Here is an 18,490-nt window from a genome sequence, read left to right on the forward strand (position 1 = left end):
CAGAATAGACATTTAGTTTGGAGTGTAGACAGCTCTCTGGTATGTTTTTCCTCTACTCAACTTTTGCCTTACTAGTATATCAGATAGCTTTTGTTTTTCTTGATTACAAGATACAACTATGATGCTTGTAGCTTGTATCGATCCTTGTTACATTAATCAAATCTGATATTAGTAAATCAGTTTCTTTTCAGCTCTGCAGGGCAGCTACTTACTAGTCAGTAGTCACTAGAACCTGTCCAAGACCATCTGATTCTGCACAAGTGCAGAAATGTCACTGCTGTCAGCGCTCATACAACACAGGTTTCTGGCCCCAGTATAATAGAAAACAAGGACACCAACGAGGACAGAGGCGAGTGGCACAGTCAGATTGTCGTCCAGGCGTGTGCTGATAGGGAGTGACTCCACAATTGCAGCAGCAAGCGATGTCACACCAAAGGCGATCACCATGCTCCAGCTCTCCTCGACAAATCCAAAGAGGTGGAAGTAGCACATGTACCTAGCAAGTACTCCAGCAGTTTCAGATTAACAGCTACCAAGACTTCAATAGAAATGTAGGGTAGCCTATTAGATACTCCAACTTGTTACTTACAGGATTGATGCAAGGAAACCAGCTAAGAACATTGCAATGGATCCAGCATAAGACTTATCAGGGTTGTAAGGAAGCTTTACATGTCCGAATCGCCTTCCAGCTATGTCAGCTACACCTGAAAGAAGCAGTGTAGAGAAGTCAGTTGACGTCTGAAACTTTTCACTCGGTGAATGAAAGGAGCAGTCCAAAATCGATAGAACAGTGTCAGTATCAGCAGAAAATTTTCAACTGCAGGAGATTAGATGAAGCTAAGGCCGTACCATCTCCGGCACACAAGTTGCAAATCACTGCGATTGAAATGGGAGATGTCCTCCAGAAAATTACAGTAGCGAGTGTTATAGCACAAGCGTAGTACAGTGGACCTTTAAGAAGCTCTCTGGAAACAAAAAGGGATTACTGAATCAAGTGGTAGAAGCAACACAACTATGATTATTATTATTTTTATTGCAGTAATGCGTAAGAATGCCAAATCTTTCTTTGCCCACTAGCTTGTCAAAGGGGGGAAATGAGATGAGTACCTGCGGTCTCCGTTCCTGGTCATGGAGTTAATGACGCCATCATCTTTGACAATACCAAGTCCAATCAAGGTAACCTTTATGATGTTGAATGCAATGACAAGGGAAGCAAGAAATGGAGCATAGACATCATCCGCACTGCAATCAGGAAGAGTACGTTGTCAGGAAGGCAGAAACACACTTGGTATGGCTATGACATGACAAAATTAAAGATACTGCTAGTATATTGTTGGTCTGGAACTCGATCGATCTGGTTTACCTGAACAAAGGCCACATAAGGAAGTATACTAAGCCAACAGTAATATGCACGAGTTTCCTGCAGAGTTTCTGAAGATGGACAAGCCCGACATACCAGTCAAGAATCAGCATAATTGCTGCGGAAAGACATGCTGCAGTATATATGTGATGTGACTAACACAGGATCTGACACAAACACCTCAATTAACCAACAAATTAATGGTGTGCTTATGGAAATTTGCCGGCAGCTAATAGGGATCTAAACACACTAGTCATATCATGCTACAGAGAGCTGAAGTGAGCAACCGTTAAGAGAGTAGGTGAAGGAAGAAGAGGTGAGGTGACCTGGTCCAAGAGGGCGCGGTTGCCGACCTCTTCCCAGAAACGAAGCACGGCGAGGGCGGTGGCTCCGGTGAGCACGGCGGCGCCGGCGTCCCGGAGCAGCGGGCTCTCCAGAATCCACATGGATGAGGCCTTGCTAGCGGAGCGGCCACAAACTCAGATTTTACATACTGTATGTATTAAGGGTGTGGCTGACCTTGGATTATTGGACGGTAGTAGCTGATGGATACTCCTGATATAATAATTCTCACGTGTTTCTCTCCTCCATCTCTTCTCCCTCTACATGGAGTCCTTCAACTTCAATTCCTCCCCAATTTCATGGTAACTATTTACTATTCTCTACATACACAATAATATAATAGAGTAATAAATTAAATAGAGTAAACTATCCGCTCTTCAACACCAATCTCTCTCTACTGCATTAATTTATCACTTTGGCTTATTGTCTCCTTTTATATACTCCCTCCATCCTAAATTGATCATCGTATATATTTATACACCAAGACCAAGAATAATTTAAATCATATCAATCAAGACACCATGTACATATTCTCCCACAATACATGCATCGATTAAAACAACATGTCAATTACACGCTTAGCATGTACACATTTTCTCTTACTACATTTATTGTATTCCATTAAAATCCGTATCCATGCGGTTATATAATTATCAATTTGAGAAATTTTGGATTTCATTATATGATGATCAATTTGGGAAGGAGTGAGTAATTAGGAAGATAGCCCGCGCATTCGCGCGGGCATGTGTATTAGTTTGTTTTGAAAATAGTTCTAACAAAATAAATTGAAATTAAAATAAGGTGTTTTCTATTTTTAATTGAGTGTTCCTTGCATCTTTTTTTTTTGAAGAAATATCAACAAACTATAATAAATATATTTTCCCACCCTGCTAACCCTATCTTCAATTGCTTCATATATATGCAATTCGTTATGCATAGAGATAGAAAAGTTCTTAAAAAAATATTTACTGTATTTCGAATTTAGTGATTAAGTCTAATTTCAAATATGTATTCAAATCAAATTATTGTTTTATTCTAAATTGTCTTTTTAGGGATTTTAAAGTGTGTATCGTGTTGTGTTTGGAGTTTTCTTTTAATACTTATTTTATTATTCCAAATTTTAGCTATTTATATGGACTCTTGATATTTTATATTCTACATGAAATCTTGTTGTATTTTTATAGTTTTAATGATTTTTTAGTGTATATTTTAATCAATTTGCTTGTTTTTTTTGCTATGAATTTACATACAAACTCCTTGTAGTTGATACGCTTGCTACCATCGGTCTCGTGGATCATCTCGTCGACCTCCTCATTAGTGAGCCTCTCCTGATACATTGGACATGACGTGACTGAGCTTGGCGTTAGAGATGAAGCCATTTTCTACTCCTTGCCGAAGACTCGGAACATCTCCCTCTGCCCCTCCTCTCAATACTTGTCCTTTTGCATGCCATTAGGCCTAGAAACTCGTGGAAGTCAATGCTACCGCTGTCGTCGGTGTCTATCTGGCTAATAATGTCTTGTAGCTCCGCTTCCATCGGGTTTAGAGTATATATCATGGTTCCAAGCTCCTTGGTGGTGATTGAACCTGGACTTTAGACTCACATATTTGAATTCATTCATTGTTTTTAAAGTGCTATTTTGCTCAAATATTTGTAGTCAAAACAACCAAATTATCTAACGGTCCCATGTTAAACAACATATTTGCAAACAAAAAATAATTTATGAAAAATTTTTATATACATGTTCTTAGCGATCAAAAAACAAATATTGAAAAATAAACTTAGATAGAAAACCACAAAATTAACTCCAAATTTAAGGTTAAAAATTTAAATTTTAGCTAATAAGCATAAGCGAAAAGATGAGGCCGTAACTTTTATATAGTTAATATGGGCAATATATCTCTTGGATTATGTATTTAATTATCAATAACACAAGAAATCAAATAAATTGAGAAAAGTACATGTAACTTGAGAATCATCATCATTTAGCTATTGTTATTTTTTATATATTTTTGTGTTAGCTAGAAAATAGGAGAGGACAATGGGATCCTAGAGGAGAGTAGGAGGGTGGAGCATGTACATGCATGGTCACATACGGTGGGGGTGGAGGTGGGGGAGCCAGATTTTTTTTAAGATCTAATAGTTAAAATTATTTGGTCCACCAATTTGAAGAAAAATCAATGTTTAGATTATTTTTAATTAGAGCGCCACATGACGTCTAGAAGTGTTTGTAGAACATCACGTGACAGTTTGAAAACGTTTGTAAGAAGTTTAATATATTTTTTTAGTATGTACTATAATATTGTTCCCCTAAAATTATATTTTTTATGATTTAAAATATATTCAAAACTGAGTTTTTAATTGTATAACTTAAGACTTATTAGCGTGTAAAAGTAGGGAGGCACATAAGTAGGAATAGGTAGGGCACGCTCGCTTAAAACCCACCTGATAACCCAAATGCCTAAATTAATTAATTTATTTTCCAAAAGCTTCAAGAAATTTATATGAAATCAAAGATAGCCTTGCTGTACTACTACTACTACGTGGAATCAAAGTGACCAGCACAGCAAGGTGCGAGATCAAACAAGCTGGAAGTTGCTTGCATCGCTTATATTGATACAACAGTGGGTAGAACCGTAGAACTGCTCTATTTATCGACGGATGATTTTCTTGATCTGATCGTTTGCTTACAAATTAAATTTAGAACTATAGTAATTATTTTGAACCCATCGAACCGTTGATTTCTTGATAAAAAATAATTGCTTAAAAATAAAAAAGAGAATAGGAGGGGAGGGGCAGCAAAAGGAGGAGACAAGGTGTGCGTACAGTGCGTCGCACGCACGGAAATAGGCAAGGTGTGATTGACCGTGAGTCTCAATGGATCAATATAATCACGGCAGACAGATCACAAGCACACACGTCACTGCATATGCAACATCACAGTCTCGCACCCGTGAATTCACCTTCCACCCTAACACACTCTCGAAGAGATAGAAACCAGCAACACATCTCTCATCAAAGTAAATCCCTATTTAAAACCTACTTATATGTACGGAATATTTGTGAAAACTAGCAAGGTACGTACCACGTCTCCATCACATCACTAGTATTTCCCCAAGCAGTTTAATCTATCTATCTATTATATTATTAAAACAGTCTTGAAAGGAGACACCACGTTCTATGTGGGGAATAAATTCCCAAGTTAATCGAAAAAAAAAGAAAAAGATTTTAACGATTGGATAATAATAGATCTAGATTTTAACGGTAAAGATTTAATCAGAGTTTTACAGAGTATATAGCAGAAATCGGACAAGTCGGACAAGGTAAAAGTCAGAACCATTTAAAAGTCCAAAGGTAGAAAAGGTGTATTACACGGTTTTCTATAGCCTTTATGGAATTGGGAGCTCTTATTTCATCTTGGCACACAGACCAATGATAATTAATTCTATTTACCATCCATTTAAACATGCTCCTAGTCATTCTTCGTAAACATGCGATTCATTAATATTTACATTTCACGATGCTCAAGTAGCCAATCTTGTATAGAAGAATGGAGAGTCATACATTAAATCCGAGAAAGTCATTAAGATGATAGATTGTTAAATTGAAATATGCTTATCAAAAATAGAATTTTCATAGAATTTTCAGATTTGAAAATATGCTTATACGGAGGGAGGGAGTACTACTCATAGCACGACATAAAAATACTACTACTTTTCACTGAAACAGTGTAGCACACGGATTGACATGCAAAGATTCCTATAGCCAAAACTTTTCCAAACTACTGCTATTATTCACCGAAACCGACTGCTATGACTGTCACCGAAACCGACTGCTTTGACGATCGGATTCACATCCCACAGCCAACAACAAATCAAGTCAATAGCAAACAACATGCAACCAGTGGCAATCATCAAATTTGCTGGCAATCAGAACAGCGAGATAGCAGAAGTCGCCGGATTTGCTTAGCAGCTCCAAATCATCAAATTTGCTGGCAATCAGAACAGCGAGATAGCAAAAGTCGCCGGATTTGCTTAGGGGGTGTTTAGATGGGGCTAAAACTTTTTAGCCCAAGTCACATCAGATGTTTGAACGCTAATTTAGAGTATTAAACATAGACTAATAAAAAAACTAATTTCATAAATGAGAGCTAATCCGCGAGACGATTTTTTTAAGCCTAATTAATCCATAATTATCAAAAGTTTACTGTAGCATCACATTGTCAAAATCATGACATAATTAGACTCAAAAGATTCGTCTCGCGAATTAGTCCAAGCTTATGGAATAGGTTTTGTAATTAATGTATGTTTAATACTCCAAATTAGTGTCCAAATATCCGATGTGACATGGACTTGGAATAAGTCCCTGGAAACCAAACAGCCCCTTAGCAGCTCCAAGTCACCGGATTTGCCTTCTACAGTTTGTTTTCTTCCACTGGCAACCTTTATTTTTTTTTAATGTTTGGCCCGTCTTTCCCTCCTATAATGAAGATTATTAGAAATTAATCAAATAATAAATATCATTAAAGATTAAAAACATTCATTAGTTATTACTATTTAATATTTGTACAATGCGACATATTTACACATTGATTAAACATGCATATTCACCCAACAGTAACTATTAGAAATAAAAACACAATTTCTTTATTATTTACACATGCAACATATATATATACATATCACTATTTTAATTTCTTTTTCAGACTGAAGGCAAGTTATGGTGTACAAGAAGTTAAGTGAACTAACAACTAGAGGACATACATGGAACATCAAAGTAAAAGTCATGAGATTATGGGACTCGGTCAATTCAGCAACAGATGAATTACTCAGTCTTGATATGATCCTAATGGATGAACAGGTTTTATTTCTTTTACTTACCTAAACAATCGATCAAGTTTATCTTCCATAAACAATAACTGTTTTTTTTATTTTCCATAATTAATACTCCCTCCATCTACTTTTGATAGTCATATTTCTAAATCTAAAAAATCTATTTTTGATAGGCATATTTCAATCCAACAACCTATCATCTTAATGACTTTCTCGGATTTAATGCATGACTCTCCATTCTTCCACACAAGATTGGTTGCATGGACATCGAGAAATGTAAATATTAATGAATCGCTTGTTTACGAGGAATGACTAGTAGCATGTTTAAATGGATGATAAGTAGAATCACTTATCATTGGTCTGTGTGTCAAGATGAAATATGAATATCAAAAGTAGATGAAGGGAGTAATTTTTTTTTTTATCAACAGGGAGATGTAATTCATGCATCTATATGGAAGAAACTGATAGACAACTACAAAACACAAATCAATGAAAGCTCAGTCTATGTATTCGGTAACTTCAAAGTTCAAGAATCCCAAAAATATCGTCCAGTTTGCAATGACCTTAAAATCACTTTCATGTACAACACAAAGGTCAAACAAGTCAAAGAAACAGCTGAAAGTTTTCCTGAGTATTACTTTGATTTTGCTAGCATTGACACATTACAAGACCGTGCAAATAAAGACCAACATTTATCAGGTAAAATCTATTGCTTTTTTATCTTTATTTTAACATATGATATTGTTATTAGTTGATTTTCAATCCTTCAAATGTTGCAGACGTCATTGGACTACTAACCCGAATGAAACCAATTGAAACAAGGATGACAAGGAAAAACACCCCTAACCCACGACTTGCAGAAATTCGTGAGATTGAACTTCTACTATTAGGGTAAATATTGTTATGGCCAATATTTTTTTAACCATTACAAACTATTTTCATGCCATTGAAAATCTATAATATTTATGCCAATTGAAATTTACAGGGGGGATAAGATCAGATTAACATTGTGGGGGCAATTGGCTCGATTTTTTAGCGAAGATGTAATTGGCAACCAAACAGTTGTCATTGTTACATCAACAACAGTGCAAGAATATATAGGTAATAACACAAACTATGGAAATCAGATTGTTCTTTTTATTTATATAATATAAACTAACTAATAACCATGATTATATAGGTTTATCTCTAAGGTCAAGCAGTGCCACGAGAATATATACAAATCTACACATACGTGAGACATGGACACTTATTGACAGGTATATGTTATTTTAATACTGATTTTTAGTAACATAATACAAATCCTTCTTTGATTCAAATATTTATGCCTCATAGACAATTCTCCGAAGAAACAATACCAAAAATGATGGAAGTAGATAAGAGCACACAAGGAACAAGGGAGGAGCAAATGTTCTACAACAGAAAAACACTCAAGGATATAACAGAAATGCGGCATGGCAACCCAGGAAGTCAGGTAATTCCTACATAAATTTTATCTTAATATACTTGGCAATTATATATATCCTTAAAAAATTTCATAAATTGCAGGAATTTGTGTTTACATCAAAAGTTACGATTGATCGAGTACAAGAAAATATTCAATGGTGGTACATGTCGTGCAATCTTTGTAATAAAATAGTTATTCAGAAAAACGATAAATACCATTGCAGGAACTGCAATAAATATCCAGAAAATACAACGCCTAGGTAAGATTACTTCTTTTTTTTGTAAATAGTAGTACTTACGTAATAATTTTTTGGCATTAACCACAATTCCATATTAGGTACCGACTACGACTCCAAATAAGTGATCACACGACATCTACAAGCTGTACTATATTTGATGATGTGGCACAAAGCATGCTAGAGACACCTGTCTCATCATTACTCAATTTACTAGATGGCAAAAACGACGAAATTCCTAACATTATTCAACAACTCTGTGGAAAACAACTCATCTTCAAGTTCAAGCTCAGTGAACAAAATCTGACTGAAGGCACACCAAACTATGTTGTCAAAAGGACATTTGTGCCTGATTATATGCTTGAGAAGCAATACCTCATTAATAAGGCTGAAGAGGTAAAGCAGGCTACTACTGATTTTTTACAACACAAAATCTTGAAAATTTTATTTCTGAAATGTTTCCACATTATGATTTTACAGGAGTTAATGGACGACGATGTGGATAACATACTAAAACAAGATAGAGAGACAGATCAACAGGTATTTGAACATATAATACAAATATTCATTTATTTATAATATATAGCACATATGACAAATACTTTATTGCCTTTGAAGGAACAAACCAGCAGGGGCCCTCTTATTAAAAAACAGATCCATCTCACTGCTACCCGTGAAGCAAGAGCTAGAGGATAGTGACCAGGAAATCATGAGTGAAGATGAACTCACTTCGTCGGACAAACCTCCCAGTTGCAAACAAATAAGACGGAGGACATACATAATAGAAGACGATTCAGAAGAGGAGAGCAACGAAACAAGTATGATAAAATGTGTAGATGCAAAAGTTCGAGGCAAAAATGCAAAAGGCGCTCATGCAAAACCCACAAAGGCAGAAATCAGAAATGACAACTACAGCCATGAAATAAACAAATCAGTTGTTCAAGAATCCATCAAGGCAGGAAAAAGACAGGCGAAAACCATCAATGGCATAGGCAAGGAAAGCTCTGTTGAGAAACGTAAGAAAACATGTGTTCAACCAGACAATATAGCATGCAACACAAGGCCTCAGAGAACAAGGAAAATGAATTCTAAGTATACAGATAGTGCTTAGAGCTCATGAGAATAGTTCATAATTAGCAGTACCTCGGTAGAATATCCTGCAGTTAATGATACTAGCTAGAAAGAATAGCTCATAGTCAATACAGATCATTACATGTACTATATTATAATAGCTGAATATTGTATGTGAATAAACTGAGATATATTACTATGCGATCTGTTATTTTATTTATGATTTTTTATCACCTCTATATATACAGACCTAATTTTGCAACCGATTGCACATGAAGCATCCAAACATATAATTCATGCAAATGATTAGAAAAGAAAAATAGCGTCAACCAACCTTTGCCTGCCTGCCAATTCCCCCAGGCTCGCCACCCTGGCCGATCCGTGACCCAACCACCGCACCACCTCCACCTTACATTTTGCTGGATGCTGAAATGAGACCCAAAATAGCAGATTTTGTTATGGCCAAATTTTTTGGTGAAAACCAGCTAAAGGCGAATACTAAAAGAGTTGTGGCAACATAGTGAGTATTCGTTTGAAAACCTGACCTTAATTTTCATATAAAAGTATTTGATTAGCATTTAACAATTTTCCCATCATATACCTCGAGCAGTCGGCGCAAAAGCTCTCCACCGACGAAGCTCGCCGCCCGTTGGATCTAGCAGCAGCATGTGGAGTTGGGGCAAGTGGGTGTCGGAGATCTGAGAGCTGCGCAAGAACTCGCGCATCTGGCTCTGCACGTTTGCCACCGCCGTGCCATCAAGGGCCGCGCCACCCCCGTCCTCTTCAACTAACCGGAGATCGCGCACGTGCTTCCCCGCTCGGCTTCGGCAGCCCCCAACGACGTGAGAGCCACACGGCGCTCGCGACGGCGATGGACGACCCCGATCCGGCGGCGGTCGCGGCAGCGCCTCGCCAAAAAGCGACTGGACTCGATAGAGATAGCCGGATCCGGCGGCTACGACATCGCCGACCATGCCGAAGAAAGGAGCAGCGGTGAGGAGGGGAATATGGACCCCATGCTGAGAGAGAAGTTTCCCTCAGGTTCCACCTCTCCCTTTCAGTTACTTCTCCTCATCGGATTTGACCTCACCTGATCAGATCTGGCCATTGAAGGAGGTGAGAAGGGTGATAAGAGGCAGCACAGGAAGAAACGAGAGAAGAGGAGAGGAGAAGAAACTAGAGACTGGCTGTGAGGATTGGGATGGGCATGGGCGGCTGAAACGAGAAAAATCAACATATGTATCTACCGTCCCCTCCACTTTCTCTTTCTTTTTCTTTTTCTATTTGTTGAGATGAAATTTTTGGGTTGTAGCACAAAATTTAAATCAATACCTTCAAAGATACATATGTTGATTAATATATAAAGATTTGTCTTACTAAGTACGATAAACAAAAGTAAGAAATTATATATTATTTATTTATTATATATATTATAATTTAAAAACATAGTCAAATATATATTTTGAAGATCGTGTCATTATCCAAAACATCAAAGATGTGTACTACATCCAACATATTATTTTCTTCACACATGCAAAACAAAGCAATTTATTAGCATATAGCTAATTAAGTATTAGTTAGAAAAACTTAAAAAATAGATTTATATTATTATAAAAATAATTTTACTTTTAAGTACCCTGACATGTGAAATTAGTTGAAATTAATAATTTAATTCTATACAGCATTTATATATAGATGGAGTTAAGATATCTGTAACACTGATTTTAACGGCGTTGTCTTATCTCACACGCAAACATTTAATACTTTTTTTTCATCCACATTTAATGCTCCATGCATGTGTCCAAACATTTGATGTGACGGAAGTTTTAGAAGTTTGAAGGGAACTCAACACTGTCTGAAATAGAAGTCATAAAATGTAAAAAAAACGTGATACATCGAATAATCAAATAAAGGGGTGACTAACGAATAAGAGTTAGCGACTGAAATCGCTTTTAAAACCTATAAAATTGTTCGGCCTTTTGAAGTCCCAAAATAATGAGACAGCTATTTAACAAAATATAAGAAAACTCATATGTAAAAGAAGATAATTTTATATGGACGCTAGCCGCGCAATTGCGCGGGTCACCCTGCTAGTTTGTGTATAAGTTTTCGAAGTTCTATATCTTGAACATTATATAGAGTGGATTTCGCAATATTTTACATATGTAAGTTTACATATATTATTTTTACTTTGCATTAATTCTAAGCAGAATGTTGACATCATCCATAATGATAAAAATTAGCAAATCTGCCTAACAAGCAGAATGTTGGGCATAAGAACAAAGAGCATTAACTAGCTGTGTCTTCACCTAGAAGCAATGTGACAAAAACCAATGCAACGTTTTCAATGAATAGAACTAAAGGGAAGAACTGGTCGTGCACTGAACAAATTAAACCAGACACTTAGTTGAACTGAAATTACCGGTCCATAGATAGGCGGCGCATAAAACCTCAGAGAGATGATTAATTTATGAGTTGCATGAAGATCGAAGTCAGAGATGTACAGGGAAAATACGAAGATAAAATAGAAGCAAACTAAAATATATTGCATTGTCAAATAGTCAATCCAATATGGCATAATGAAGTACATTAGGTCATACTTTATAAATCCGTAATTTACGGATGCTAGGGTTTTGGCGGCGCCCAGGCGACTGGGGCGCGGCGGCCATCTTCTCCTTTGGGAGGGTTCTTTGGATGGAGTTCGTCTTTGTTCCACCGGCAAAGTTTGGTCCTGTGACGTTTGATTCTACTGTTCGCATCTCTGGAGATCATGGAAATCTCTCTGGTGGTCTTCAGCAGTTTGAGAATCCTCTCTCATCTGGTGGGGTGAGACCTGTCCCACTATGGAAGCGGTCCACGTTCTTAGGTATTTCTCTGTTGGCTATCAAGTTCTGGGATGTTCATGAGACAATCGGTTCCGGCAGGTTTGGTCATCTACGTAACTTCGTCTCAGTTTTGTCCTTTGGAAAGACGTATGTGTATGAATCCAATCTAGACTCTGGCTCCTCCTATAAAAACACACATGTGGTTTCCACAACGATACGTCCTTTGCAAACTCTGGAGATTCTCCTGTCAGGTTTTGATCTAGGTCCTGGGCAGTGTTCTCTCAATATCCATCTCATGGTGAAATCTCTCAGTGGGGGCGACAAAGGGACCATCAATGCGATGGTTACCCGCCCGAAGCTGAAGGATGACGCCGTATTGGATCTAGGGAACAAAGAGGTAGAGGATTCCAGGGCTCTGGTGAAAGCTGGGCAGGATCTGGTGGCGGCACCCCCGGCAGATGATCAAGCGGTGGATGTGGTATTGCAATCTAGTTCAGGCGTCAACTTGGGTCCTGAAGCACATATGGAGGGTGCAGTTTTGGAGGAAGAAGAAGATGCAATTGAAGTGGAACTTGACAAGGAGGAAGTCAAGCGTGCAGGACAATGGACTATCCTAGCGAGATTCTAGTTGCTCAAATTCCCCAACCAGGTGGCCTTATTTGAGGACATGGGTAGAGCTTGGCGACTCAGAGCGGAGATGAGTTACAAATCTCTAAAGGACAATCTTTTCATCGTCACCTTTAATGCTGAGGGAGACCATAAGTTTGTTCTGCAAGGCGGCCCATGGATTCACAGAGGAGATGCTCTGATTGTAGCTGATTTCAATGGCCTTTTGAGTCCATCGATGGTCCCCTTGGAGTCAGTGCCAATTTGGGTAAGGATATATGATCTGCCCTTAGTAATGATGAACAAAGCTAGAGGTGAGCTGTATGGGAGTAAACTCGGCAAGGTCAGGGAAGAGGATGTGCAGCAAGATGGCAGCAACAAGCATGATTTCTTCCGCATTCGTGTTGATCTCCCGGTTAATCGTCCCCTGAAAAGACAGATTGCAATCAAAATCAAGATCAAAGGTGTTGAGGAAATCAGAAGGTTCAATCTTCGTTATGAGAGGGTGCCGCACTTCTGCTTCTTTTGTGGTTTCATTGGTCACTCAGATAAAGAGTGCGAGAAAAGATTAGCCAATGAGGCTCAACCACTCATGTTCTCTGCTGATCTACGCTGCTCTCTTCTTAAAGCTTTCGAACGGAAAATCAGCAAGGTTAAGGCAAATCAGAGTGCCGGGGTTCAGAGGAAGCTTGTGTTCAGAGGCGCAGGTAGTGCTAGCTCTTCTTCAGCGGGGAATAAACAGGGAGACTACTTCTACACTGACCCACCAACCAGAATCAATGCCTACGATGGTTTTGATTCAAGAGAAGAGGAAGGGGATGAGTTAGTTGATGCTCAACTTGCTGAAAAGGCTGGCTCGCTGCATATGTCTGACAGTACTTTGTCCCGTAAGAACCAAACAAATAAGTTTTCAGCTGGGGATGAGTTAGCATCACTTCCATCATTCGAGATGATCCCGGCCATTAGGAACCTGGGCACTCAACAGGAGTCTACTGAGGACGTGTCCAATGAGGCTACTATCAGCCCAATCAAGAGGAAAGGGTCTGATAATGCTCAACTGAAGATAATGGGCAAAGTGCAACAGGCTCTGTTGGAGTTTGATCAGAGTGAATCTCAGGGAGGATCGGGGCAGGGGAAGACAGGGGCCCCTGCTCGAGCCTCGAAGCGTTTCAAAAAGGATGAGAAGGCTGAGAACACAGCGGTGGATATGGAAGCAACCAGTCTCGGGGCTACTGGTAAACTGGCGAGACCTATGGCTGGGTCTCGCCAGGAGCAATGATTTGTTTAGCCTGAAACTGTCGTGGTATGGGCAACACTGCGACAGTTCGTGATATGTGCTCCTTAGTTAAGGAAGCCGATGCCCGTTTGCTCTTCCTGTGTGAAACTAGGCAAAAGGTGGAAAAAGTGTGTCGTGTGCGTAGAAGATTGGGTCTTAAAGGTTTTGTGGGTGTCAGTAGTGATGGGATGAGTGGTGGTTTAGCGTTGTTTTGGCATGAATCTGTTTCCGTCGATGTCAGAGTTTTGAATAAGAATTTCATTGATGTGTATATGCGCTTGTCTCCGGATGATCCCTTGTGGCATGTTACTTTTGTGTATGGTGAACCTCGGGTTGAAAATCGCCATCAGATATGGACTGCGCTTAGAAATATCAGCCAAACATCAAACCTTCCATGGCTGGTTATGGGAGATTTTAATGAGACTATGTGGCAATTCGAGCACTTTTCAAGAACCTAGAGGAATGAGTCTCAAATGCAAGCCTTTCGGGATGTTCTTCAGGATTGTGAGTTGCACGACCTTGGTTTTCAAGGTGTGCCTCATACTTATGACAATAGGAGAGATGGATGGAACAATGTAAAGGTTAGATTGGATCGTGCTGTTGCCAATAATGGTTGGAGAGACATCTTTCCCTCCGCTCAAATTGTCCATCTTGTCTCACCTTGTTCTGACCATTGCCATGTGCTTCTCAAGCTTGTTTCAGTGGAATACAACCAGCCTAGACAGAAATGTCTGCACTACGAGATCCTATGGGAAAGAGAGCCTGACTCAGCACAGGTGATTAAAGATTCTTGGTCCAGTTCGGGTGAGAAATCAGACTTGGGGGACATAAATCGGTCTCTCGCAAAAGTCATGGCGGCTTTGCGTTCCTGGAGCAAAACAAAGGTGAAAAATGTGGGTAGAGAACTTGCAAAGGCAAGGAAGAAGCTGGGGGACTTGATTGCTTCAGATGCTGATAATTCCCAAATTCGTTTTGCCACTGACCAAATGAATGAACTGTTATACAAAGAGGAAATGCTTTGGCTTCAGTGGTCTAGAGTGAATTGGCACAAGGAAGGAGATAAGAATACCAAATTTTTTCATAGTAGGGCGGTATGGAGAGCAAAAAAGAATAGAATCACAAAACTGAAAGATTTGCAGGGTACTGTGCACCGTACGACAACAGCAATGGAATCAATGGCAACTGATTATTTCCAGGAGATGTTTGCTGCAGACCCGACCTTGAACCCTGAATCTGTCACCAGATTATTCCAAGCTAAGGTAACGGCTGAAATGAATGACCTGCTCTGTGCAGACTTCAAGGATGAAGAGATCGCTCAGGCTTTGTTCCAGATTGGACCGTTGAAAGCTCCGGGTCCTGACGGTTTCCCTGCCCGCTTTTATCAACGAAATTGGGGGATCATTAAAGAGGACATCATCAGTGCAGTTAGTAAGTTCTTTCAGACTGGATGTATGCCAGAAGGAGTCAATAATACGACTATAGTTCTAATTCCAAAAATTGAGCAACCTATGGAATTGAAGGACTTTCGGCCAATTAGCTTATGCAATGTTCTTTACAAAGTTGTCTCCAAGTGCCTGGTTAACAGGCTCAGACCGATGCTCAATGAATTGGTATCAGAGGAACAGAGTGCTTTTGTCCGAGGCCGAATGATAACAGATAACGCGCTCCTAGCCTTTGAGTGTTTTCACTATATTCAGAAAAACAGGAAAGCTAACAAGGCAGCGTGTGCTTATGACAGGGTGGATTGGCGTTTCCTTGATATGGCAATGAATCGGTTGGGTTTCGCTCACCGCTGGGTTAACTGGATAATGACTTGCGTAACCACGGTGAGATATTCTGTTAAATTCAATGGAACTTTTCTACGATCATTTGCTCCCTCTCGAGGATTAAGACAGGGAGACCCCCTGTCGCCTTTTCTTTTCCTGTTCGTGGCAGATGGGTTATCTCTTTTGTTGAAGGAAAAGGTCCAACAAGGTTCTCTGACCCCCCCCCCCTTAGTATCTGTCGCAATGCGCCGGGCATATCACACCTTTTGTTTGCCGATGACACCCTTCTGTTCTTCAAAGCAAATCAGGCACATGCAGCAACGGTGAAAGATGTTGTAAACACTTATGCGCAGGGAACGGGCCAATTGATCAACCCGGCTAAATGCTCAATTTTGTGCGATGATGCTTCCCCCATCGAGATCACTGAGGTAATAAAACAGATTCTCCAGTTAGAAAAGAGCAACTTTGAAGATAAATATCTTGGTTTTCCCACCCCGGAAGGTAGAATGAACAAGGGGAGATTGCAGAGCCTACAAAGTAAAATCTGGAAGCGGCTGATCCAATGGGGTGAAAAATTTCTCTCTTCGGGTGGGAAGGAAGTTCTGGTTAAGGCTGTAATCCAGGCCATTCCGGTCTATGTAATGGGCTTATTTAAGCTCCCGGATTCTGTGTGTGACGACCTAACAAAGCTCACCAGGAATTTTTGGTAGGGCTCGGAGAATGGTAGAAGAAAGACTCACTGGAGAGTGTGGGAGTGCCTGACAAAACCAAAGTTTTGTGGTGGGCTAGGCTTCAGGGATTACAGATTGTTTAATCAAGCTCTTCTCGCTCGTCAGGCGTGGCGTCTGTTAGAGTTCCCTAATAGTCTGTGTGCAAGGGTGTTGAAGGCTAAATATTTTCCCAATGGATCCCTGATTGATACTACTTTTAGTTCCAATGTCTCCCCGACCTGGCGGGCTATCATCTATGGGTTGGAGTTACTGAAGAAGGGGATAATTTGGAGGGTCGGTAATGGTCAATCTATACGCATGTGGAGAGACCCTTGGATTCCTCGGGATCACTCGAGAAGACCAGTGACGATGAGAGGAAATTGCAGACTGAAATGGGTCTCTGATTTAATAGGGCAAGATGGTACCTGGGATGTTGCACAGATCAGGAGGTGCTTCCTGAACATAGACACTGAGTTAATCTTATCGATTTGTCTTTCTCCCCGCCAGGAAGAAGACTTTCTAGCTTGGCACCCTGACAAGTCTGGGCGGTTCTCAGTCCGGAGTGCTTATAATCTTGCCTGTAGGCTGGCAAATACTGAAGGATCCTCAAGTTCCTTTGCTTTGCATTCCCGCAAATCCTGGGATTTAATTTGGAAGTGTAAGCTCCCACAGAAGATTAAAATCTTTGCCTGGAAAGTGGCCTCCAATTGTTTAGCTACCATGGACAACAAAAGGAAAAGGAAGTTGGTAAACTCTGATATCTGTATCATCTGCAATAGAGAGGTGGAGAATTCTGTACACGCTCTCTTCAAATGTCCCCGAGCCAGTGCCTTGTTGTCGGATATGGTACAGTCAGGTAACTTGTCGCTTGTTTTGGTGAATTTCCAATTCGGCAATTACTGGCTGTTTGATTGTTTGGAATATATACCAACTGAAGAACATGAGATGTTTTTATTAACTCTCTGGCGAAACTGGTATGTGTGTAATGAAATCACACACATAATAAGCCGCCTCCTCTGTTGGAAGTCTCCAAAAGATTCCTGGAAAGTTATATTGCTACTCTATTCCAAATCACGCTGATCTGGAAAAAGGTAAAACTGTTGTTAGCAGATCTGTTATAAGTGCAATTAGAAGAAGAGGACCAGATGGTCCTCCTGCTGCATCGACCCGTTTGCACTAGGAGAAGCCGAGGCTGGGCTGGATGAAACTTAATGTAGATGGCTCATTTGATGCTGATCGTGGGAAGGGAGGTATCAGTATGATTCTACGGGACAACAGTGGTAGTACAGTTTTTGCAGCATGTAAGTCCCTGGATAGCTGCAAGAATGCCCTGGAGGCAGAAATCCGAGCTTGCATGGAGGGATTGATTTTGGCCCTGCAGTGGACTATGCGCCCTATCTTGATTGAAACAGATTGTGTTTCGCTAGTCAATCTTCTGAAGGAAGGGAATAGGGATCTGTCTGAAGTTGTAATTTCATTTCATAGCTAGTCTGTGAGGACGTTTTGAATGAGTAATACACTTTTTTCCCCGCAAAAAAAATAGTCAATCCAATACCGAACCAATAAACTGTCAGACAGTTAATTTCAGATGCACTCCTCGCAAAAAAAAAATCAGATGCACGTACTAAGATCATAATAAGATATTCCTATATCGTATTCAAATATCAATATATAGCATGTTCTCTCTCTAGAAAAAAATAAACCTCAATATAATAGAAGGGCTGTTCCTGGATCCCCGACGACATGATGGAGTCTTGATCAACACTGCGCCGAGAAGGGCATGAGGACTAAGACCCTGTTTGATTCAGCTTAGAGTTATTATAATTCAGATTATTACAAGCAGCTAACATCTTATTCTATGTTAATCCAGCTTATAATAATCTGGCTCAATAATTTAGATTACAATAATCTTATGCTAAAATAAACGGGCCCTAATATAATTAGGAAGATAACTTGATCTATAACTATCGGGCTGAGGTCCTCTTATATTGATGGAGGACTCTGTCCAAGTAAGAACCG

At 39.6% G+C, this 18,490-nt stretch overlaps 2 protein-coding genes, 1 long non-coding RNA gene and 2 pseudogenes across 3 annotated transcripts; 2 read left to right on the forward strand and 3 right to left on the reverse strand.

The window, feature by feature from the left end:
- Positions 1-44: 44 nt before the first annotated feature.
- On the reverse strand, positions 45-1,833 carry LOC4349551 (probable phytol kinase 2, chloroplastic). The gene is made up of 6 exons (XM_015761794.3): positions 1,687-1,833; positions 1,364-1,431; positions 1,108-1,242; positions 850-965; positions 590-704; positions 45-496 (listed from the first exon to the last, which is right to left on the reverse strand). Exons 1-6 carry the CDS (start codon positions 1,804-1,806, stop codon positions 226-228), a joined length of 825 nt encoding a protein of 274 aa, XP_015617280.1. The 5' UTR covers positions 1,807-1,833; the 3' UTR covers positions 45-225.
- A 917-nt stretch (positions 1,834-2,750) lies between these two features.
- LOC136353956 (calmodulin-like protein 1) lies at positions 2,751-3,392 on the reverse strand (annotated as a pseudogene).
- A 2,000-nt stretch (positions 3,393-5,392) lies between these two features.
- On the reverse strand, positions 5,393-10,430 carry LOC112936921 (uncharacterized). Its single transcript, XR_003239420.2, has 3 exons — positions 9,890-10,430; positions 9,623-9,714; positions 5,393-6,182 (listed from the first exon to the last, which is right to left on the reverse strand). It is a non-coding gene; the product is annotated as an uncharacterized lncRNA (long non-coding RNA).
- On the forward strand, positions 7,114-8,913 carry LOC136353890 (replication protein A 70 kDa DNA-binding subunit C-like). The gene is made up of 9 exons (XM_066305197.1): positions 7,114-7,234; positions 7,315-7,426; positions 7,521-7,636; positions 7,716-7,794; positions 7,871-8,009; positions 8,084-8,241; positions 8,319-8,613; positions 8,698-8,757; positions 8,836-8,913. The coding sequence occupies exons 1-9, from the start codon at positions 7,114-7,116 to the stop codon at positions 8,911-8,913; spliced, it is 1,158 nt and encodes a 385-aa protein (XP_066161294.1).
- Positions 10,431-11,982: 1,552 nt separating the features above from the next.
- On the forward strand, positions 11,983-17,960 carry LOC136353963 (uncharacterized; annotated as a pseudogene).
- Positions 17,961-18,490: the final 530 nt, after the last annotated feature.

Source organism: Oryza sativa, chromosome 11 (assembly GCF_034140825.1).
Source record: "Oryza sativa Japonica Group chromosome 11, ASM3414082v1".
NCBI lineage: Eukaryota > Viridiplantae > Streptophyta > Magnoliopsida > Poales > Poaceae > Oryza > Oryza sativa.